Below are 24400 nucleotides of genomic sequence, written 5' to 3' on the forward strand. Positions count from 1 at the left end.
CAACACAGCTGTCTGCTGGAAACAAGAATTCAATAATGTGCTAATGGTTCGCTTTCGAACATTTTTTTCCCCCTTAACTGTGAATAGAGTCTTAAAAAACAAAGGTGTTCAGAAAAAGGCGTCCCTGGTACTTTAAAACCATGCAAATACTAGCCTCATATACTCATTAGCAACTCATGTGCCAGAGCAGGTGTGTTTTGGGGGGCGTTGATAACACTTCCTTATATTTGGAAATGGGCAATAGGAAGGCCTTTTCCTAGAGCATAATTCCTACAGGTATTTTAAAGAAACAGGATCTCAAAACTAGCCAAAGTCACCTGTGAGAAAAGAAACACAGTGAGCCCTACAGCAATCTAAATAGGACTCGTGGAAGGAGAACATGCTAAGTGCACTATATAGTGGCCTAGTAAGAGATCATTTTGGGTTAAAAAATAAGAGGGGGTGGGGTGCCTGGGTGGCTCAGTCGGTTAAGCGTCTGACTTTTGGTTTCAGCTCAGGTCGTGACCTCAGGTTCATGGGATCAAGCCCTGTGTCAGGCTCTGTGCTCAGTGTGGACTCTGCTTGGGACTCTCTCTCCCTCTGCCCCTCCCCTCCTACTCTCTCTCTCTCTCTAAAAAAAAACACAAATAAAATCTTAAAAAAAAATACAGGGGGGGAGATGTTACAGGAAGTCAAGGAAGATACAGCCTAAGCCAAACACAGAGCTGAGGCTGGAAGATATTTACTCTGGGAGCATCTTTGTGCTTAATAACTTGGGACACAGGGAAACAGGTGGTCCCCCCAAACTTGATTTCCACGTGTCTCACTCGGCTCCTGCTTCTGGGTGGGCAGAATGGGTTCTGGAGCGCAGCAAAGGAGCAGATCGACACACTTCTCTATTTAAGAAAACACCAAAGCTCTCAAATATGTTCTAGAGTTTGCTATTATCATGAGCGAAAGTTCCATCTATTCCTCGGACCTCAAAACTTTATACATGTTATTGCCAATTGGCCACCCATCTTCGTAGACAAATCCATCTAAGTAACACAAAGCTCAGTGCATTACAGTTAAATTACAGGGCCCCTGAAAGAATTTCAGAAAGCTATTCTTTATCAGTTTTTAAGTGGAAAAATAAACAGATATCCAGCTTATCTGGAATGTAGAGACAACTCGGGGAGTATTTATTTTTATGAAAATGGGAGGCGTTACAAAGGGCAATGCTCAACATTGCATTTTCCATTTGTTTCCAAGAGGGTAGTAAGAGTCATGGCAGAAGCCCCTAACAAACTTAAATCATCACTAAGTCTTGTTCCTGCGACAAAATAAACATGTTTAGCTAAAGTGGGCATACGACTGAAATCTGTGTTTTGAGGTTGTTAATAATTCTTTGTTAACAGAATTATTAAATGACCAGAAATACTGAGGTGCACCATCTAAAGGACCACTGGGATTTCTTATTTTGTCTCTTGGGGTGTCTTACCTTAGGTATCTATATTTGCAGGATCTTTTTTGTTTTGTTTTGAGAGAGAGGGAGAGAGCACATGAGCAGGGAGGGAGGGGCAGAGGAAGAGGAAAAGAGAGAATCTTAAGCAGGCTTCACGCCCAGGACGGAGCCTGATGTGGGGCTCGATCTCACGACCCTGCGATCATGACCTGAGCCGAAATCAAGAGTCAGACACTTAATCAACCGAGCCACCCAGGCGCCCCTATATTTGCCGGATCTTTTGAGTGACAATTATCTTGGGGGCCGCACACACACATCAGCCCCGTGCCTCAGCCTGGAACCCAAGTACCCGAGTACCCAGCACAAGTATTTCTGTCTGCAACTAGATTAGCCTGACGCCAAAGGGAAGAAGTATTTAGTACTGAAAATCTAACTTCCTGAATATACTCAGCCAATAGATGTCGAGGTCACAGAATGAGAAATGAGGTACAAAGCATCAAATTAAACCTGTATGTAAAGTGCATTTTCACAAAAACAGTGTTTTCCAGATACAGTGATGTCATGTTGGCTCAGTACCGGGCATGTGTTGTATGTCGTGCACGCCAGCTTATAGAAAGATAGTCACTGTGTCCACAGTCCGGGAACTGCCATTCGTTCACTTACCTTGTGTACAAATTGTTCCACTCTGGTCTGAAGCCCCCAGACCTCGAACTTCACGGTCACCAGCTTGTAGGAACACATGATGGGTTGATGACTATCTCTCCAGCCTTCCCTTAATTGTCCCCGTCCTGTCTTCTCTGACTTGAAGTGCTTGGGATCCTGAAACAACAACAACAACAACAACAACATATCAAAGAAATGGTAACTTAAAAGTTTAACCATCATTTAGAGGAAATGTCCAGAATGGGCAAATCCATACAGACAGCAAGATTAGTGGTTGCCAGGGGCTGGGGTGACTACTAATGGATAAAAGGGTTCCTGTTGGGGTGATGAAAATATTCTGGAATTAGACAGTGGTGGGAGCTGCATCACTTTTGTGAATATACTAAAAACCCCTGAATTGTACTCTTAATTAAAAGGGTGAATTATATACATCTCAATCAGAAAGGGACTTGCAATGTAGATAAATGCTAAACTGATAGCTCGCCTATTCACATGTCAAAAACGTGACTTATTTATTTTTAATTTTTATTTATTTATTTTTTAAGATTTTATTTATTTATTTGACAGAGACAGAGACGCAGCGAGAGAGGGAACACAAGCAGGGGGAGTGGGAGAGGGAGAAGCAGGCTCCCCGACCGAGGAGGGAGCCCGATGCGGGGCTCGATCCCAGGACCCTGGGATCATGACCTGAGCCGAAGGCAGACGCTTAATGACTGAGCCACCCAGGCCCCCCTATTTATTTTTTAAATTTTAAGTAATCTCTACACCCACCGCGGGGTTTGAACTCATGACCCCGAGATCAAGAGTTGCACGCTCTATCGACTGAGCCAGCCAGGCGGCTCTCAAAAATGTGACTTAAAGCTAGATTTGTGCCATTGCATTGTATTTCTTCTCTGACCTGACGTTCAATAAACTTTACAAAAACTTTTTTTTTTTTTATACAGTCCAATCCATTCCCGGGTGTGTAAATTGGACAATTGGTCAGCAATATCTATGACTATCTACAGAGCTAAGCATATGCCTACCTATGACCTGACAATTCAATTTCTGGGTGAAACGGATGCATCTGGCCACCCAAAGTCTGTACTAGAACATTCACAACAGCTTTAAACATAATAGACAAAAACTGGAAATAGCTCAAATGTTCATCAGCAGGAAAACAGACAAACTGTCGGTAAATGCAAGAACATCTATGATGCTCACAGACATTACGCTGAGCAAAAGTAGCCAGACACAATAGTGTACGAAGTTGATTCCAGTTGAAGCTCAAGATTATGGTGTTAAAAGCTGGAATAACAGCAGTAACCTTTTGGAAGGGAGGGTAAGTGTCAAGAAATACAAGGGGAATTTCTGGGATGAGTGTATGTCAATCTGCATGATTATATGTAAAAGTTCACTGAGCTCTTAGGGGCGCCTGGCTGGCTCATTTGGTAGAGTGTGTGACTCTTGGTCTCGGGGATGTGAGTTCAAGCCCCAAGCTGGGTGCAGAGTTTACTTAAAAGTAAAAAAAAAATTAAAGAAAAAACGTTCCCTGAGTTCTAGACATAAGTTCTGTGTTATATTTCACTTAAAAATGAAATAAGATAGAAACATTTTTAAATGTTTAACCATTTAATATTTCTTCAGTGACTGCCACGTGGAAAGCAACTACTGATGATTTCATCAGAGGATTATTTTTCAGAGATACCTCAAAAGGAGTGTGTGATTTAATAAAGTAGAAGAAACGTATATATACATTTAAAAATATTATTTATTTTTCCAGCTTTGCTTTATTAACACATAGCATTGTGTAAGTTTAAGGTGTACAGTGTGTACAATTTAAGAAATGTTTATAAATTTATGTATAAGGTAATTTCCTTTTTTTTTTAAAGATCTTATTTAATTTATTTGAGAGAGAGAGAGAGCACGCGTGGGGAGAGGGGCAGTGGGAGAGGGGCATAGAGAAGCAGACTCCCCACTGAGCTGGGAGCCCAATGCGGGGCTCGATCCCAGGACCCCGGGATCATGACCTGAGCCAAAGGCAGACGCTCAACCGACTGAGCCACCCAGGGGCCCCTATAAGGTAATTTTCATTAACATCAAGAAGACTTGGCCCTGGGGACTGCTGTCCAGCTCTGTATGGGGGCCTTCTACCACAACCCTGACCCCATTCAGGGGGATGTAGGACTTTGGAGGGAAAGAGCCTCCCAAATACAGCAGAGTTCATAAGATGAAGCAGAATGGGGGTCTCCCCCCTCAAGTGAGACCCGGGAACCCTGTGCAGGAAGGGAGGTGGTCTGAGGCACGTTACTGGATTAGCTCGGACTGCCCCTGTCCTTTCAACTCAGCCCAGACGGTGCCTCAGGGGTAGGCCCAGCAGGTGAAAGCAGGGTGCTTACAACCAAAGACCTTTATTCACTGGGATCCGGCTGAGGCTCTGAGGGGCTTGCAGGCTGCCCTGCCTTCCCTTACAGACCTGCCTCTTGTGGAAGGGCCTTTGGCTGGGCTGGCCTCTCATACAACTGCAGCTCCCCCCGAAAACACGGCACACCCCCCAAGACCAACTTCCACATGAGACCGAGGCTAGGCCTTCAGGACATCCAGGCAGAGCCCTCAGCCTCCCCACCCCTGTTGGCCATCCCTCTAGCTGATATTCCCTACATTGCTGCTGGGGTGACCTCCCAAATGAAGACCCAATCCCATTGCTGCCTTCCTCAAAATCCATCTATAGCACCATGACTTCAGGATAATATTAAAATGCCTGGCATGAAGTACAAGGTGTTTATGTTCTTGCCTAGCTTTCTAGCATCTTTTCTGGACCACTATCCCACTATAAGCCACAACCTTTCCCTTCAGCCTTACGAAGCTCCTGCATCCCCATGCTCCAAAGCTCTAGAACCTTCTAGGCAAGTGTTAGTTCTTCCTGAAATTCCTTCTCCCCAGCCAACTCCTCCACTTTGCCTGACTCTTTTTTTTAAAGATTTTATTTATTTATTTGACAGAGAGAGAGACACAGCGAGAGAGGGAACACAAGCAGGGGGAGCGGGAGAGGGAGAGGGAGACGCAGGCTTCCCGCCGAGCAGGGAGCCCGATGTGGGTGGGGCTCGATCCCAGGACCCTGGGACCATGACCTGAGCCGAAGGCAGACGCCTAACGACTGAGCCACCCAGGCACCCCTTCTTTTCTTTCTTTAAGACTTCTTAAGACTTGGGGCGCCTGGGTGGCTCAGATGGTTAAGCATCTGCCTTCGGCTCAGGTCATGATCCCAGGGTCCGGGGATAGAGCCCCACGTTGGGCTCCCTTTCAGCGGGGAGCCTGCTTCTCACTCTCCCTCAACTGTTCCCCCTGCTTGTGTTCTCACTCTCTCTGTGAAATAAATGAATAAAATCTTAAGGAAAAAAAAAAAAAAGAAAAAGTCTTCTTAAGACTTTAAGACATGAGCATCCCCCCTCCCAGAATCCTGTCCTGTGTACTGCAGAATGAATGCTCCTCCTTTACGCTTCCAAAGCCTCTTCTGCCATGAACCCGGCAGGTGCGCAGGACTCTCACCATTGGTGTGCTTGTCCATCTCCACAAGACCAAAATCATCTTGAATGGCCATGATCCTGGTACATAACAGATGCCGAGTAAACGTTTGTTGAATGAATGCCTGAACTCTGCTTAGGCCCATCACACACACATGGCTGAGCACCAGAATTTAGCTATATTTGGGTAAATCCTTAAGTGAAAGACAGGTTAAAATTGCTATGTGCATCATTACAACCATTGGCAAGGATGTGAAAAAATTAGAACCCTCACACACTGCTGATGGGAATGAAAAATAGTGCGGCCACTTTGAAAAACAATTGGGTAGTCCCTCAAAAGGTCAAACAAAGTGACCATGTGGTCCAGCAACTCCACTCCAAGATACCTACCCAAGAGAACTGAAACCCATGTCCATGCAAACTTGTATACGAATGTTCAAATTCATAATAGCAAAAAACTAGAAACAACCCAAATGTCCATTAACCGATGAATGGATAACACGAAATGTGGTCCATCCATACAATGGAAGATTACTCAGCCATTCAAAGGAATGAAGTATTGATCCACGCTCTAGCACAAATGAACTTCAAAAAACATTATGCTGAGTGAAAGAAGCCAGTCACCAAAGGCCACATTCTATAATTCCATTTACATGAAATATCCGGAGTAGACAAATCCACGGAGAAAAAAGGTAGAGTAGTGGCCCAAGGCTGGGGAGTGGGGTGGTGAGGAGAATGACTACTATGGAAACAGTTTCTTTTGGGGATGGTGAAAATGCTCTAAAATTAGATTTAAGGTGAGGGCTTACAACTCTGTAAATGTGCTAAAATTTAAATGGGTGAACTTTATGTTATGCAAATTATATATCAATAAAGCTGTGAAAAATGCACAAATGCAATATAAAAACACACTATGTAATACCTTGGTAGCATTTCTCAGGGTGTGTACTAGTTCCGAGTTTGCTGATATACCTGTGTAAAATAATATTATAATAGTCATTATCCCAGTTTACTGAATGCACAATGTAGGCACAGTAGAGAACCAGGTATTACATTATGCTCTCCCTCGACCTGGTTTTTTTGCCCTGGAAAGGTGTGGGAAGGCAGCCGCTCTGTGTGTGTGTGTGTGGCCTGATAGGTGTGGTCTGTGTGTGGTCACAGAGCATTTCTTTCCACTCAGAACGAACTCAGCTCTACTTTCCGTTCCCTGACCTCCCCCCAGGGTCCCCCTCATTTGCACTGGTTGCAATGGAAGACATTGGACCTGGGGGTAGAAGGAACCAGAGTGGGACAAATAAATAATTAATGGAATATCAAAGGGACAAAAGAGATTCTGAAAGAGAAGAAGGAAAAGAGAGTGCGTCCTAAGTATCCCATGGGAATAAGTGCTCTATGAAGTGAGGGACTGGCAACTTGAGTATGGGTAGCATTTTCGAATCTTTGGTACCAGTGTTGTCACACTGGATTTTAAGCACCTGAATCAACCCAGAAACTACCACTGAAATTATATGCACAGGCCTGGAAAGATTATGTTAATTTAATAACATGATACATGAAAAAGACACAAGCACAAGCTCTGGCTCATGGCAAGTGCTCCAGTGATGTTAGCTATTCTTGTACTTCCTAAAGCAGTCACCGAAGCATCCGAGGAACACGTGCAATCCTGCAGCCTAGGGCAGAGACGCGAATGCCTTTCCAAAGCACCCTGGAGTTGCCGGTAAAAGATTTGACAGTTTAAGGCCATGGAACTAAGGCCGGCCTACCCCATGTTCCTATATCCTATAATGCCATTAAGAATAAAAAGAGAAGACCAAATAAATCAAGATGTATCACCAGGGAGACTATAGTGGACAATCTCCAAAGATGGCCTCCGTCAATTCCTTCCCTTTCTGCGCCAGTATGCTGTTCCCCTCACCAAGAGTTGGAGGCTGCCTCCCCTGACTTCAAACCTCCCGTGACCTAGAACTTGCTTTGGCCAATTGCAAATGACAGAAAAGATACTGTGTCAGTTCAGGCCTCTAAAGCAAGCTAGAAACCAGAAGCGTGACACAATGTAAAAAGTCTGGTCTGATCACCGTGAGGCCACCATGCTGGGAGGAAGCCCAAGCTAGCCTTGGGGAGAGGTGCTTGACCACTCCAGCTGAGAAGCCAGGCATGTGAGTGAACAGGTCAAATCTGGTATTTCAGTCCAAACATATGCCATGAGGAACAGAAGATCTGCCCAGCTAAGCCTAGTCGAAGTTGCAGAATTGTGAGAAGTAATGCACCGTTGTAAACAACTAAGCCACTAAATTCTGGGGTGGATGGTTCCTTAGCAAGAGATAACAAACTAGATGCATCACATGGATTACAAAACAGGTGCAACACTGGGTTCACCATCGATGAAAAGAATGAATGCTGCTTTGTTGTTTTTTTTTTTTACAGACACACCAGAAGTTCATACAATAAACCACATGCCTGAAAGTCACAAGGAAATTTACAGCTGCCAAGCAGTTCATGTGAGTTAAAATGTAGGGGCTGGAGTTAAACAGGGAAGGTTGGTTTCTTTCCCCATCTTCCTACTGACTTTCCAACAATAGGCACATGAAGAGTACAATTATGAGCACATGGACAGGAACTATCTTGAACCTCAGAAGACATGGCCTCCATGCTTTGGCTGACCAGAATATGTATGGGCAAACCCTTGAGACCCTGAGAGGAGATTGTCTTTTTGAGTTAGCAAGTAGGTAAACAAAGGACAGTTCCAGAGCCGGCCAGCAGAGGAAAGCAGGAGGGCAAAACTCCCAGTAACTCAGACGTGTAGGAGACAAAGGAGCCGGCAAACAGAGCAAGGGGCCAGACACAGAAAGTGGAGAAAGGAAGTAAAAGCCATGGATGGGCTGTGGTCTGAGCTGCCTCCATGCCTCTGGGGTCCTGTGCAGGGGCCTGAATATGGGAGGCCTCTGGGCCACCTGGCTGCACTCCACCCTGATTCATGGATGAGCCTCAGCTTGTTTCTTGGGCCCACCACTCCTGAGTTTGAAATAGCACCTATTTCAGAATCTTCATATACACTCCAGGTTCAAGATGCTCAATAGAAAGAAAAACAAGACTCTGCGATATTAAACATGGAACACTGGTGGATCACATTTCCAAAACAGTTAAGAATCATGGGGCCTCACTGCATACATCAGCTCTGAGTAAGACCAGAAAAGTAATTGTCTTCACAGCAAAAACTATGCAGATGCTACAACCTATGTGTGGGTCCTGGTCATACCACAGAAGCACCAGGTAACAGGGAGGGGACTAGAATTCCAGGCTCCCCTAATTCTAGGCCAATGTTCATTCTACTGTATTTACTTTTAATGTTAAATAGCAAAGGGTGTTTTTGTTATAGCCAGATGCCAAAGAAGCAATTCACAATCGGGTTTTTTATGGTAACAGTGGGTTGATTTTTTTGCAAGTCTGGTGTCCTATCTACAGCTGCTGATTTCATCTAGTAAATCTTATACATGGCCTATAATTAGGGATACACTTCCAAAGAGAGGGAGGGAGGTAAGGGAGAGGATTTACCAGAGGACTCCTTTAATCAAAACTCAAGATCAGAAATGAACATCCAGCTGAATGCCTTTATGAGAAGATGGGGAAAAAAAAAAATCAAACCACTGGGTCTTATCTGAAATATCCTGGTCACTGCAAACCTTTCTCCCTGGTCCTGTTCTACCCTCCCCGACCCGTGCCCATGAATCCCTCACCCCCATACCCATTCCACTTGAAATCATTTTCTTCAACTCTCATTTTCCTCACTTGACTTTGTGAACATAAGTATCTAAATTGCCCCATTCACACATGAGTTGACCTTTCACCTGACCTATTTTTTAAATAAATTTCTGGCTTGTGTTTCCACAGCTTCTGAACTATTTCGGTCCTGACTCAAGCTCTGTTACATGATTTACATCATTCTTTATAAAAGACCTAGCTTGTTTCTAGGTTTTAAACTTTCATTTTTCTATGTTCAAATGAAGCTTGTAAACCTCCACCTTCGTCTCAAATATTACGAATTCCACACTTGCCCACACTTTTGTCTTTTTCATAAGGACACCAATCACATTGGATTAGGACCCACTCAACCTCATTTTAACTCGATTTCTTCGGTAAAGACACTATCTCTAAATAAGGTTACACTCTCAGGTACTGGGGGTTAGGACTTCAACATATCTTTTCGGAAGGGGCACAATTCAACCCATAACAGTGGGTCATAATTTTCACAAGGCAACTCTTATACAGTGTCCGGTAACCAAGTCTTCTGTAGCCTGCACACTCACTGGGTCATGGAGCACTGAGCCTCACCCTGACTGCAGGTGGATCCACTGGGTGATGGGGAAGCTCTCTGAAAGCAATGCTCTTGCCTCCAGGCTGCTCCACGTACAGCTTCCAGAGCCCAGCAGCTGGCTGGGGGCTTCTAAATTCATCCACGATGAGAGCTCTAGCTCCAGAGCCTGTTGGTACTCCCCAGGCTTGGCAGATGGCAAATTGGACCCTCATAGTTAGTTAAAGCCCATCTGTTTGGAGGGAGGTGAGCTGGTGCCAGGGCTGTCTCGCAGGCCAGACAGACCAAACTGGTGAAGGGAAGGAAAAATTCTTCCTCTACCTTTCAAGATCTTCCAGCTGGACGAAGAATGAAATTTACATGAGAGAGATTTGTTAATGTAACAAGAGAAAAAAAAACTCCAAAGTTTTATTATGCATGCACAGAGGGCCAATAATGATGTTGAGATCTGAAGAAATGACCAAGTAGGCCGTTTTCATACTTTTTAGACAAAGAGACAATAAACCTGTGACGAATTGACAGGACCAAGAAAACTTCCCTTTGGGAGCTTCCATTAGGAAGGCATTTTAAACAGAATTTCGGCTGGGGTAGTAAACTGGTAAAAATGTAACCAGGGTTGTCCATAGAGTTTTCTGCGCCTTCAATTTCCCATCTCTGGTGATAAGGATGTCTCTCGACCTCCTGATACAGGGCAGGTACCTTTCATAAGAGAGATTTATTTCCTGCTTTCAGGAGGACAGAGGAGGGTCTGAGTGTCCTCCTTTTTTTTTTTTTTTAAGATTTTATTTTTTTTAAGTAATCTCTACACCTAACATGGGGCTTGAACTCACAATCTTGAGATCAAGAGTCCTATGCTCTACTGACTAAGCCAGCCAGGTGCCCCAGAGTGTCCTTCCTGCACAGCCAACCTCTTAAGTAACTTTTTTTTTTCTTCAATAAAAGTTTTTTAAATTTAAATTCAATTAGTTAACCTGTAAGGTATTACTAATTTCAAAAGTAGAGTTCAGTGATTCATCAGTCTTATCTAACACCAGTGCTCATTACATCACGTGCCCTCAAGGTCCATCACCCAGTTACCCCACTCTTAAGTAACTTCTCTTTAAAATAATCAAAGGCCAAAGTGGCACATTTGGTGCAGCCTGCCCTTGGCCCCTACACTGGCCACCCTTCCCATGCAGGTACATCTTCTTTGGAAGGCTTCCCCTCCCGAGAGCCAGTGAAACCTCCAGACTTCATCTATCTTGCACCTGGACAAAGCAGAACAAAGGTGAAGCTAAGGGGCTTCTTATTTAGTGCAGCCCTTGTGAGATTATGTCCCCGCATTTGTTAGACTCAGTCTCACCCCCAGGAGGTGCAAGAAGAAACCTCCAGGAGGTCTTGGCCTGGCTGGAGCTCAGCTGGCATTTCAGAAGCAATATTATTAGTCAACGTTCACCGAGACATAAAGTCTCTGTGATTAATTATTCTTCCAGTTTGAACCACAAAGGACTGTAGCGAACAGGGGCTTTCCCTGTTCATTGAAATTAGAAGTTTTCAAAAAATGTTAAATGAAATAGGGCTAAGCAGTAACTGGCTAGGAATTGTTACATTAGGTAACTATAATACTCTGTCCTAAAATAGGGATGAACTAATAACACTTATCAGATTCCGCCGCCCCCCCCCCCCCCCCCCGCATTCTCGGAGTCTTGAAGACTCCAAAAGGATGCAGATATTTTCATTCCCCATCAATGAATGGCATTTCAACCAGGTAAAATTTAGCTCTGAATTTGGATCCAGATTTCCTGAGCTGGAATCCTAAAAGGAATGCCCATAAAATGTATGGAGCTTTCAAAGACCCTAGTCACAACAGACCATATATTAAAGGATCCCATTCATATGAAACACTTCCAAAATGGGAAATTTACAGAGAAAAAAGATTAGTGGTTTCCTAGGGCTGGGGTGGGATTGGGGGTAAAAAAAAGTAGGGGAGTGATAGCCAAAGCATACAGGGTTTCTTTTTGAGGTGATGACCATGTTCTTGAAATTTGAGTGTGGTGATGGCTGCCCATATCTGTGAATATAGAAAAACCCATCAAATTCTCTACTTGAAATGGGTGATTGTACGGTATGTGAACTCTTTCTCAAGAAAGCTGTTGAAATAAGACAAAACAAAACTAAGAAGAGTGTGTTTGAGAACTGACCTAAAACTTTACTTAGAAGGTCAACTGCTAGGCCTCAGCTTAAAAAAAAGAAAAAAAGAAAAAAAAGAAAAAAACAACCCCAAATGCAAATTGTAGCCACAAGCAGCCAATTCTTGCTTTGTTAGCAGTTAATACCTAAAGTGCTATTTTTAAAGCATTTGCTCTGGGGCACTAGAGTGTACCACAAATACTGAGTGATTTGTGCTAGTCCTCTGCAAAGGGCCTCTCTTAAAGGAGCTTGACTCATAAAGTGCAACTGACAGGTAGAAAGGCAGAGAAAAAGGGGGATGTGGTGGGGAGCTGTTTTGGGGTGTGTCCGGAGCCCTTCTCACAGTTACAGTTCAGTGCCAGAAAACCCCAAAACTCTCTGTTTGAAGAGGGGCCATGAGAATGGAAATTTTCAGCATAAGCCACAAAATAATTTAATAATCTCTAGCCATGAGGGTGACAACTGTGGATGCCTGTGAGGACGGAGGGGGAAGTTTAAGTCAAAAGAGAATCCCTAGAGGTGATCAGAGGAAAGAAGGATGGAAGGGAAACGAACATACTAGCTCCTGTTCATCAGACGCTTGCTGGGCACCGCAGCCTGGGTCAAGCACTTTAGATACGCTCTGTCATTTAATCTTTGTATAATAAGAGAACTACTTGAGGTGACTTAGGGTGGGGCCCCTAGATAGCCTCAGGATGGAGCTGGTTACAGACAGCCCTAGCACGGAGAGGGTGGGAACCCTCAGCTCCACCCAGTGACCTCCGGGGAGGGAAAGAGCGGGGCTGGAGATTGAACTATAAAAACTTTTGACAAGGTCTGGAGAGATGCCAGTTTTGGGGGGGGGGAGGGGCGTGGCATGCCTAGAGAGGTTATGGAAACTCTGCACCACCACGCCCATACCTCGCCCTATGCATCTTCCGCTTGGCTGTTCCTGAGTCATACTCTTTGTAATAAACCAGTAAACATAAGTGTTTTCCTGAGTTCTGCAAGCCTTCCTAGCAAATTCTCGAACCTGAGGCAGAGGTTGTGGAAACCCCCGACTTGTGACTGGCATCTAAAATGGGAATGGTCTTGGGACAGAGCCCTTGAACTTGTGGGGTCTGATGCTAACTCCAGGTAGTGTCAGAAGTGAAGGAATGGTTGGTCTCAGGGCAAACATCCCAGAACTCTCACAACAAACCTCTAAAGCAGGACATGATTATCTTCATTTCATATCATGATCAAGGGAATGCCTGCATCCTATTGCCAGACGGCCTCGCCCACACTTCCAGCCCAGCTCCTGCCATGGGCTCTTTCCACAAGCCCCCTCCTTCAGAAATCTCCAGATGGGCAGTAGGCTTCAATCTCTGTTCCCCTACAAACTTCTGGGGCTACTTTTCAGTCTTGCCCCCATCCCAGAGGGCAGCAGTGCTGAGGGTGGACCCGTAGGCTGGCAGCTTGGCAAATAGTCAGCTTTCTTTTGCAGATGTTCCAGTTTCTGTAATGAATTCTCTTAGAATACTCCCTTTGCATGGCTTTGGGGTTAGGCACGAATTGTACCCCCAAAATGACTCTTGAGAAGTCCCCTCCCCCATCTCCAAATACAGCCTAGGAGCGGGGGAGGGCCAGCTGGGGGCCCTGGGTCAGCCCATTAGCAGCTGCCCATGGAATGCGGAGTCATAACCCCTTTGTCCCCAGCTTTGGACCTGGCTCTCAACGCTAGAGCAACAAGAGACGGCTCCTTAAAATCCTGTTATGTAACACTAACCTGTTCCTTTCCGCACGAACACATATGACTCTGTATTTTAAAGATCACCTCATCAAAACCGGTACGGTCACTCAAGGGCACTCTGGAGAGCCCCACCGTCTGACCGTGTGAGCGACAGTGAGGCCAGGCACCGGCTCTCCCAGGAGCCAGTGAATTCTCCCCATCCAGGAGGGTGGTTTGGATTTGGCTCAGTTTGGAGCCTTTGAACTGGGGCTGCTTGCTGTGGATTGCTCCTGCTCACTCTCCTTTTTGCAACGCCGTTCAGACACAGGCTGTGAAGCATGGATGGCCTTGATCCATACCGAGGATATACAATTTGGCCCTCAGATAGCTTGATAAATCAAAAGCTCATAATAGACTAACAAATATTCTTGATGAGTTGCAACATGGCAACAGTGATCAGCACTGGATTAACTGTCCCTAAATCTAGCTTGCCTCTCATGTACTGTATTATTTTGGGAAACCTGGACCTCCAACGTGTTGAAGAGAAACCCGGAGAGAGATGTTCACTCAGCCAATCAATTTGTAATTTGAAGGCACTAGAGGATTTCCATTTTTAAAGCGTAGATGTCAAACTTATTTTAGCTTTAGAACCCATTTCATTTTTCCAAATATATTATTATTGGGAATCCCAAGGCATGTATAAAGCAGGTGAAAGTGACAAGTGGATCCCTAAGGCTATAGAGCAACCTCTGTTGTTTGATATGATGTATTTCATTGTTTACTGACCCAGCAGCACCTCTGTGGGGTCCAAGGTTCTGTGGAGCAGAACTGAGGCAGCAACAAAAGGCTGGGAGATACCCCTGGGTTCAAATTTCTGCTGTGGAAACTACTCCCTGTGTAAATCTGGGCAGGTTATTAACTCTAAGACTGTTGTGGGGATGCTGATAGGGCGAGAAAAGGAATGTTTCCTAAACTGGGGTCTGTGGATGTCTCTTTGCGGGCCATGATTTTTTTGGGGGGGGGGGATTTTTTTTTTTCTTTAATGGAGTCCTGCATTACCTAGTTGTAGGAAGGCTAGTTTTTGCTTTTTCCAGACTAGGTTTGTTTTTTTCAGTCCACTCCTTTCTAGAAGAGCCACAAAGAGGACAATTTTCCCCCAAACATGAGGAGTGGAGTTCTAGCAGATCATTAAACCTATGGAGGGTTAACAGAGGGACTAGAAAGTCCCTTTCTCCTATTTACCCTGTCTTTCCCCCAAATTCTCCATTCATATGATCAGTGAGACTCGGGCTTAATGAGGTACATTTAGGGAGGAAACAAATCGAGTGTTTTTCAAAGACAGACAACAGTTCTTTGTATCTCCAGCTCTATTGGAAGGAGCCAGCTTGGTGGGGGGAAGCTCACTCTTTGGAGCTAGACACTTTGGGGTCTGAACTGGGGTTTCTTGAAACTTCCAGCAAGTTACATAATATTCTCTGAGCCTTGGGGTACCTGGGTGGCTTAGTCACCGGGTGTCCTACTCGTGGTTTCGGGTTGGGTTGTGATCTCGGGGTCGTCGGATTGAGCCCTGGGTCAGGCTCTATGCTTGGTATGGAGTCTGCTTTTCCCTCTCCCCCTACTCCATCCCCCCGCACGCTCTCTCTCTCTCTCTCTCTCTCAAATAAATAAAATCTTAAAAAAAAAAAAAGATTCTCTGAGCCTCATTTTCCTTATTTATAAAATGGAGGCAATATCTATTCATTTTTTTTAAAGATTTTATTTATTTGTTAGAGAGAGAGAATGTGGGCGAGAGAGTGAGCAAGGGTACAAGCAGGGGGAGCTGCAGGCAGAGGGAGAAGCAGGCTCCCCGCTGAGCAAGGAGCCCGATGCAGGACTCGATCCCAGGACCCTGGGATCATGACCCGAGCTGAAGGCAGACGCTTAACCGACTGAGCCACCCAGGCGCCCCGAATTAATATCTATTCTATTGGATTGTCAGGATAAACTGAATAAAACAACTTAGCAAAGACTTATTTTTCTAAAAGCTATTTTTTTAAAGATTTTATTTATTTATTTGAGAGAGAGCATAAGCTGAGGGGCAGCAGGAGCAGGAGGGAGAGAAGCAGACTCCCCGCAGGGAGCCCAACATGGGGCTCAATCCCAGGACCCCAAGGTCGTGACCTGAGCCAAAGGCAGACACTTAACCAACTGAGCCACCCAGGCACCCCTCAAAAGTTAGGTCTTGTCCTTCTCTGTCTGGGTTTAGCAATTCTGTAGGCGATCTGTTGAAAGTTCTAAGACCCAAGTTAATGAGCTAGTAATTGTATGTCTTTCTCTGGGCCCCTTAAAAATACAAGATGGAGATAGGCAATTTAATAGCACGTATTCTTTCCTGGATATTTTTGGAGCAGAAGCTGAACAGTTGTACTTGGAGTCTGAATAAATAGAAGAAGTGAAGGAGAGAATCACTGGATCAAGTCTCATGTCTCAAGAGGAAAAATACGACCTCCATCATCAGACTTGTAGCCAGAGTCTTAGAGAGCCAGCTGGGAAAAGTCTTGGACAAGATTGAGCCAGACACCGATCAGTCTTAGAGTGGAGGAAATTAACTTAGATGAGGGTCAATCTGAAGCCAGTCCCCAGCTCAGAAGCAATTTAGGAAGAAACTGAGCAAATGTATATTATAATTAACACCAATGGCTGGCAAGGAAGACATTGATGTGACTCCCCAGATGGTATCAGATTCCCAATGGATGGAATGAAATTCAAAGGCATTGACCCCTCCCCTCAGTAGGGAATAGACAGTCTTCCAGGCTTAACTTACTATTTCCTTTTCCCTCCACAAAATTAAGTAACAGTAAAATGGCATAAAAACTTGAACCCAGGAAATGGAGCTCTCTTGGGGGGAGCTGCCTTACCTTGAATAACAGAGGTGACAGGATACTGCTCTTCTTGGCCATTGGGGAAGCACACTGGGTCACCTGACCCTGGGGGCGGGTTATCTCTGACCAGGAGCTCCTACCTGATATGCCAATCAAACCCAACCATTTTCCACATGTGTCACGGCATGAACAAGATTGGGAAGCTCTGCTCTGAGGCTATTTCCCCAAACCTGGTGCAATGACACATAAATCCTTGGGTCCCATCTTCCTGCATCCGGTTTGGTAGGTCTAGGGTAGGGTCCAGATATCTGCATTTTTTAAAGCTGCCAAGGTGATTCTGACCTGATTTGGGAACACTGCTCTAAGGGCCAAGAAGTTCTGGTGTTTTCATTTAATAAAACTAAAAATAGCAGAGGCCAATGCCGCTGGTCCAAATCCTGAGCAAGTTGTGGATTTAAAGCCTGTTTTCTTGAAAGTACGGAGAGAGATTCTCCATGAGATAGAATTGAAGAAGAGCTTGGTTGCCATCTGTTCACTTTTGGCTGAAACCCTTGGGCCTTTTGGCCCCTACTTTCTTCTTTTAAAGACTTAAATGTTATTCTTCTAAAATATACCTGGTAACGGGGCGCCTCAGTGGCTCAGTCGTTAAGCGTCTACCTTCGGCTCAGGTCATGATCCCAGGGTCTTGGGATCGAGCCCCGCATCGGGCTCCCTGCTCCACGGGAAGCCTGCTTCTCCCTCTCCCACTCCCCCTGCTTGTGTTCCTGCTCTCCCTATCTCTCTCTCTCTCTCTGTCAAATAAATAAATAAAATCTTAAAAAAAAAAAAATATATATATATATATATACCTGGTAAGAATGTTGGACAGTGATAGAATGCCCAAACTGCCTTGGGCACCACCTTGGGCCTTTGGTGCCACAGACAGCCCGAAGTTAGCACAACAAATAGTAAATTGTAACTTCTAAGGTTTCTTAGAAGTGAAGTATCAGAGACACATGCCGTTCTGAATTCAGGTGACATAATAACAGAAGAAATAACAACCCACTGAAAAGAAAAATCTCAGCAATAAAAATGGCTGTAGTTTCTGAAGGAGCTCAATGTACCCACAGAGGATTCTGCGATCTTGGGAACTAGAGTGATTGGAACCAACCCTCTGTTCCTCTTCTCCATTCAGTCATGCCAACAAATAAAAAGCAATATGCAAACAGATTCCCATAGTACCAATCACAACAGCCACTTTCCGAAGACACATGGTTTCTCGTGAGCAATCATCCCAGCAACATATCTGCAGATCTCAACGCCAGAGCCCAAGCAAGGAGTAGGGAACATTTATTAAATGCTTACTATGGGCCAGGGACTGTGCTAGTCATTTTAATGCCTTGCCTTTCACATCATATTACCCTATCCCATCCCATCATCTCCCCATCTCTCCATCCACTCATTTGAAGGAAGGAAGAGACACAAGATAAAGTAATTGGTGGTGATGCAGTGCAATGATTGTAATCACTTGGGAGGCGATACAGAGCCAAGGGCCCCTTATTACCGTAGGGTCGAGTCATTTTCACATGGAAAGCATGGGTGGGAATCCCCATCCATAGGCTCTAGAGGTTATCTCTTGCATAGATCCCTCTACAACAAGCCCAACTGTTTCTCCCTTTTATGGATGTTTTGCTTGGATGAGTCCTTCCTGTTGGGACATAGAGCCATTTCCCCAAGGACTTTTTCTATTGAGTCAATGATCCCATGCCACAATCAGCAACCCCACTCCTAGCAGAGACTTAGAATCTCTGGTGTTGTCTGGTATTAGGAATTCATTTGCCTCAATTTTGTTTGACATACTTGGTCTGGCCTTTCGCTATCAGATCCAATTGGTAAGATCTGCAACTACTACTCTGGGCACTGAGCTCTGGGGGACCTCATTCATGCAAATTACTGCAGCAGTTAAATTTTTTTTTCTTGAAAAATTAAATACTGAACACCCTTTCTCTAGGATGGAGTTGGGCACTACTGTTTTCCTCGTAAATTTGGCCTTGTTTAAAACACTGCAGTAGCTCCACATAGTTAGGCCAAAAGAATAGCAGTGGTTTTAAGAATCAGCCCTAGGCATGGTACTTTGGTGAGACTTGGTGACCTAGCTTTCTTTTGTTTGGAAGAAATCCTAAAGAGACTACCTATTTGTTCCTAGGGAAGTGAGTTGCTGATTATTGGTCTAAAAATGAGGGTTGTTGAGGGCTGGACTGCTGTTTAATGCCTTTTTCCTTCCAGAAGTTTCTGTTCATTAATGAAATACTATTGCTGGTGAAATGGTTGAAGGCTACTTGTTCATGAAAGGGGTAGAGGGAGAGGGAAAGAAGGAGAGTGATGGAGTTGGAGGATTCCCAACCTCTTGGCATCCAGAGGCCTGCCCTCACCATCCCCTGAGAGAGTTAGCCTTTCTGGTGAGGTCATGAATGGAGTCCCCTTGCATGGCAGCTGGTGACCCCTGCTTTGAAAGCCCGCTGCTACTTGCAGCATGAAATCCAAATTCCTTAGCTTGGCATTCAAGGCCTTATGCCTCGGTCAGACAGTTAGTTATTCACCGACCCTTGAACGTGCACTGGGATTATTCCCTCCGCCCTCACTTACCCTGCTCATCAGTCTCACTGATCTTCAAAATTCAGTTTGCTCCCATGGAAGTGTGGGTCAGAAGGTAATTTAATATAGTTTTGGAATGGGGGCAGCTTGGCTATATCTAGGAAGACTGAAATCCACATACCCATTGACTCAACAGCTTCACTTTTTGAATTTAATCGACAGAAACATTTGAACAACACAGAAAAGATATCATGTGAGATGCTATGATATAGACAATACTAAAAGATATCGTCTGAGAGGCTATACTGTACTACAGCAGCATGAGAATGGAAACGCTCTAAATGTCCACCAAATGAGGAATGGCATAAATACGGCATAACTGTACGATGGCACATTACATAGCCATTACAAAACCTGCTAGAGATACGCTTGTGGCCACGAAAAGATGGCAAGCTTATACTGTTAATGAAAAAATGCACATTGCAAAGTGGTACAGCGTGGTCTAGTTGCAGAGTGTGGGCTTATCTTCATAAAATAACATTACTTATGCACCGCATTTAAGTATAAACATCCGAAAACCAACTTTAACAACAGCTATCTCTGTGATAAGGCATCCTAGGACACTGGTTTTTTCGATGTTACCTATTTATATGTTGGAATTCTTTATAAGGACCACATATTACTTTATGAACAAAGAGCAAAGCTCGTCATTTTTTCAAGGCCCAACTTAGATCACGCCACTCCTATAAAGTTGGCCCTGACCACGTCTGTCCATAGAGCTGCCCCCTCCTCGACATCGTGTGGTGAGGATGCAGCAGAGTTTCCGGGGAGTAAACCTCACTTTCCTGTGAAGCCACTCCTCCCACTGCCTCCAGCTGTTCCTTAGCCTTTTACGCTGTGATACCTTCTCCTCCCAACCGGATCACGGGCTTCTTAAAGTTGAGGGTGTCCCACTTTACCCCTTTTCATCTGCTGCTCTGGCTACTTCCAGAGCTCCCCCCTCCAAGTGCTTCCCTCTCTAAAGCACTGGCCTCACGGAGACCTTGCCAAGGAGGGGGGCTCAGGGGCCTGCGATATAGCAGCTGATGATGTTAGGGTCTAGGATCAGGAAGCCCTTGGGCAGCCGAGGGTCCCTCCTTCTCTCTGAGCCAATGATACACTCAGTCCCCTGACTACCCAGAGGCGGCCGGCCCCAGTGTTGGAACCCATCACAAACCAGCTGCGTTACTCTCAGAAAGAAACAGATGGGCAGAGGGAAAAGTGGGAAACGACAGTCACAGCACAACAGCAAACTCAACTCAATGACATGGCCCAGCACGAGGCAGTTGGGTTAAATCTGGCCATTTGGAGATCACTGAAAATTTTTACCACCCTCCGTCATCACCATGAAGACCAAAATGATGGTATTTTCATTGGAGGGAGTGGCGTAGTTTGGATGAAGCACTTCGCACCGAAGGGTACTGAGCATGACAACATTTACTCATTTGGTCTCTCTGTTCCCTTTCTGGGGCCCATCGTACTTAGCTAACAGCCATTTAATCTCTCATCCTTGGCCGTTATTGGAAAAGTCAGATGTTTCTCTCTTTGTTCTGTTCCTTCTCCCTGAAGAGAGAATTCCACAGATGTTTAGATCCGTGTGACCAATGGACTGGCTGCTGGTCCGGGAAGACTCTAGAATCCAGGGGCCTAGGGACTGAGTTCAAAGGAATCTCCTTCGACATCCAACTCGAGGGGAATGCTCTAAATCAAATTCTGCCTAAAACCTCCCCTGTACTCTCCTAATTCAATCAGACCATGTCAGGGGTCCGCACTTCTAAGACTGCCTCACAGTTAGCCTTTCCCTTTGTCTCTACGTGAGTTCAAACATTGTAAATTTTCCCATTAACATGATTATGCTCTACTTATCACTAGGAAGAGGGAGACTTCTTTGACATCCCCCAAAATAAAGGGAAAGAGGAATTTCTATCATCTTAAAAAGAAGACCAAGTTCAAAGCGTAGTAGAGACGAGACTAGAGACTAGACAGAGCCTCTGTGCCTAGCAGCGCTGGGCACACAGTAAATAGGCCCTTCACAAATGCAAACTCAAGAAATTCACTAAGGAGTCTTGCTACTAATGGGTTTTACTAAATTTCTTTTCCTTGGACTGGTCTACAGCAGGGTTTCTTGACTGAACCACTACTGGCATCAGGAGCTAGATCATTCTCTGTTGTGGGGGCTATCCCGTGCGTTGGAGGATGTTTAGCAACATCTCTGGACTCTCGACCCACTAGATGCCAGAAGCACATCACTCCCCCACTAGTGGTGACAATCAAAAATATCTCCAGACACTGCCAGATGTACCCCGGCAGGAAAAATTGCCCCCGGATGAGAACCAATGGTCTAGAGACTCCCCTTTGCTTTTAGGGAAATCAGTGAAGATTAAAAGACAAAACAAAGCAAAACACAACAGAGCACCAAAAAGTCCTCTACTTCTAGACTCCCTCCACTGAGTGATTACTTTTCCCCCAACTCACCCCTGCTTTCTAGCGAAGTCATGTCTGAACATGTAGAACCACATGCCCCCCCACATTTGTGTCCCTGGGGGAGATCTGTGGGCGGCAACACCTAGGAGGCCAACAGCGATACCACTATCTCTGGTCAATCAAGGAGGCAGGGTGCTGGACTTCACATTCAGCCAACACCAATGGCCTCTGAGTTAGAGCTCGCTACGCCTGACCTTTGGAATTGTCCTGGCTGGACTGGTCCTGTGGGCTGGGTGTCACGACTTGTTCCCGTGCCCCCAAACTGCCAACTCTGCTTTGCAGGGATGGGCTCGCAGCTTGTGTCTTCTGTAGACGCCCTACGACCTGTTGTACGGGGTTTCCTCATTCCTGAGCTGGGATCTTCACCTTGAAGCCTTGGCAGAGCGTGAAAGGGTCGGGATGGGACTCTTGGCCGAGGAAAGAAGCCACGTATCAACTGCCTCGAAAGGACAGCCTGCTCAGGTTTTGGCTTCACTTCCTCTCTCCTGCTTTGGGGTGCTAATGTCACTGGGTGCAAAGCGCTTTGTGATTGATGGGGGCTGGGCCTTGGCAGGGCTGTGCTAAGGTTAACGGAGGTGCTCCCCGTTTCTGAGAAATCACACTTTTTTTTTTCTTTTCTACAACAGAGTTGCTGCCCTGCCGAGTCCCCCCAACGGTTATGAGAACAGAACCTGAGGTTAAGAGGCTCTTGGGAGTTGGCGCTCAGACCCTCGCTGTGGCTAGGAAACAGCATCCCTGCTAAATGAGAACGAGGAGAGCGCGGGGCTGTCACCTGATCCCGAGTCCCCAGAGTGTCCTTCTGAATATCCGGTTAGTGGTAGCACAAGGTTCTGCCAGGTAGAGGACACCCAGAGGAAAATTCCCAGCTCCAGTCACCCTAATGAGAGAAGCCTTCTTGCCTCCCTTGTGACTCGGAGGTTTCCAGGGAGAAACGGAAGGAGAAAAGCAAGCGCTTCAGTCCCTTGCCTCGGCCCGGACAGCGGTGTGTGTGTGTGACCGGAGCTGGGAGGAGACGACTGACCCAGATAGCCCTGGTCTGAATGCATAAGCATCAAAAATCTCACACCAGAGCCAGCCCACCAGCACTTTAGCTTTCTCTGCGGAAAACGTGTTCCTCTTTATGATGCTGACATAGTCAACTTACAAAGATGGATTGGAAGAAAACGCCTGCAAAGCTGTATGCCTCAGATAAAAAAAAAAAAAAAAAAAAAAAAAAAGAACTCTGATTCACAACTGTTAGCTTAATGGTAACAAATTCATTTTCTTTGATAGCACTTGCTCTGAAATTGTTGCTGCTGGAAGGAAAAAAACAAGGCCCCCAGCTTTCACTTATTCATTCAACAACCGTTGTGTGAGCATCTGCCCTGGGCTGCTGCTGTACTAGCTGGGGAGGTAGGGTGCTGGAGTAGACAGCTTTTGTTTTCATGGGGTTCGTGACAGACCTGTGAGACAATATGAGGAGCATGCTCTGCCAACGGTGGGTGGGTTAGTGGGGGGGCCCAGGAAAGGCCCCAGAGGAGAAGATCCCCAACTGAGTGGCACAGAGGTGGGGAGGATCAGGGAGTGGCGAAGGCAGAGGGCCCTGCTCAGGGACTGGGCTTCCTCCCAGCCAGTGAGGGTACTTTTAAGCAGAAAATGACCAGGTCAGTCATTTTACAAGAAAACTCTTGCAGTGGGGAGGTGGATGTTCATTATCTACAGTGTGCCCAGTGGAAATTTATTTGGAAATGGTTTGCTTCTGAATCGGTTGTTTCCCTTGCTCTCAGTGCCTGGCTGATGACACATGACCAAAACTGCCTAGGAAATTCTTCTCTCCCTTCAGCTGGGTTGCTATGCAGTCTGGATTCTGGAAGCCGAATGATATGAGGCTGGGGTCACAAGGGAGTCCTACGCAGCATACTCCCGATTATGTCATTCCTTTGTGGTCTAACTGTTAGGGCAGGTAAGGAAGAATTCCACCCCCAGCCTAGGCCGGTGATCCTCTGGGAGGCAGTACTTGATGGAGAGTGTGCAGAACTGAGCCCTCTGGAGCCCCTTTCTTCCATAGCTGCCAAGAAACCCTGAGACTCCAGGACAGGCAGGGGCGGCTCTGAGTGGAAGAGCTGAATCCCAAGTTCCATTAATGCTCTGGGGCAGGGTTTCCCTAGGGTGTCCCTAACCTCAGGGCTAGTGACATCAGGGGCCAGATAATTCCCTGGTGGGGGAGGGGGCACTGTCCTGTCCATTATAGTATGTTTAGCAGCACCCCTGGCTGTCGGTAGCATCCCCAAGTTGTGACAACCAAAAATGTCTCCAGACTGGAAGCATTCTTGGGGGGTGAGATTGCCCCCAGTTGAGAACCACTGTTCTAGAGGATGGTTTTGCATTCTCGTCTTACTGGACCTCACGGCAGTGCTCAGTCCAACGGATCACTTGCTTCCCCTTGAAACTCACATTCCCTTGGTGAGTGAATGAATGAAACTTGCACTCTCCTTGTCTCTCCTCCAACTCTCTTGTTTCTTGTAGATTCGTGGGGCCTCCCCATCCTCTCTTCCTGATCTCCAAATGCTGCCATCCCTTCATGTTCCGACCTGAACTCATTTCCCGCTTATACTTTATGCTTTCTCCCTCTCATTCATCTCCGGCATTTTAAATATCTTCTGTTTTCCAATTACTCCCACATTCGTCACTATCCCAGATCTCTCA

General features: G+C 45.7%; 1 protein-coding gene across 4 annotated transcripts in view; it reads right to left on the reverse strand.

The window, feature by feature from the left end:
- Nucleotides 1-24400, reverse strand: part of PITPNC1 (phosphatidylinositol transfer protein cytoplasmic 1) — a 243799-nt gene that overhangs the window by 20551 nt on the left and 198848 nt on the right. For all 4 annotated transcript variants that reach the window (XM_027625150.2, XM_027625152.2, XM_035724538.1 and 1 more), the window contains exon 7: nucleotides 2087-2242. In XM_027625150.2, coding sequence (XP_027480951.1) covers nucleotides 2087-2242 — 156 coding nt within the window. The remainder of the gene's footprint in view (nucleotides 1-2086; nucleotides 2243-24400) is intronic.

Source organism: Zalophus californianus, chromosome 16, assembly GCF_009762305.2.
Source record: "Zalophus californianus isolate mZalCal1 chromosome 16, mZalCal1.pri.v2, whole genome shotgun sequence".
Taxonomy (NCBI): Eukaryota; Metazoa; Chordata; class Mammalia; order Carnivora; family Otariidae; genus Zalophus; species Zalophus californianus.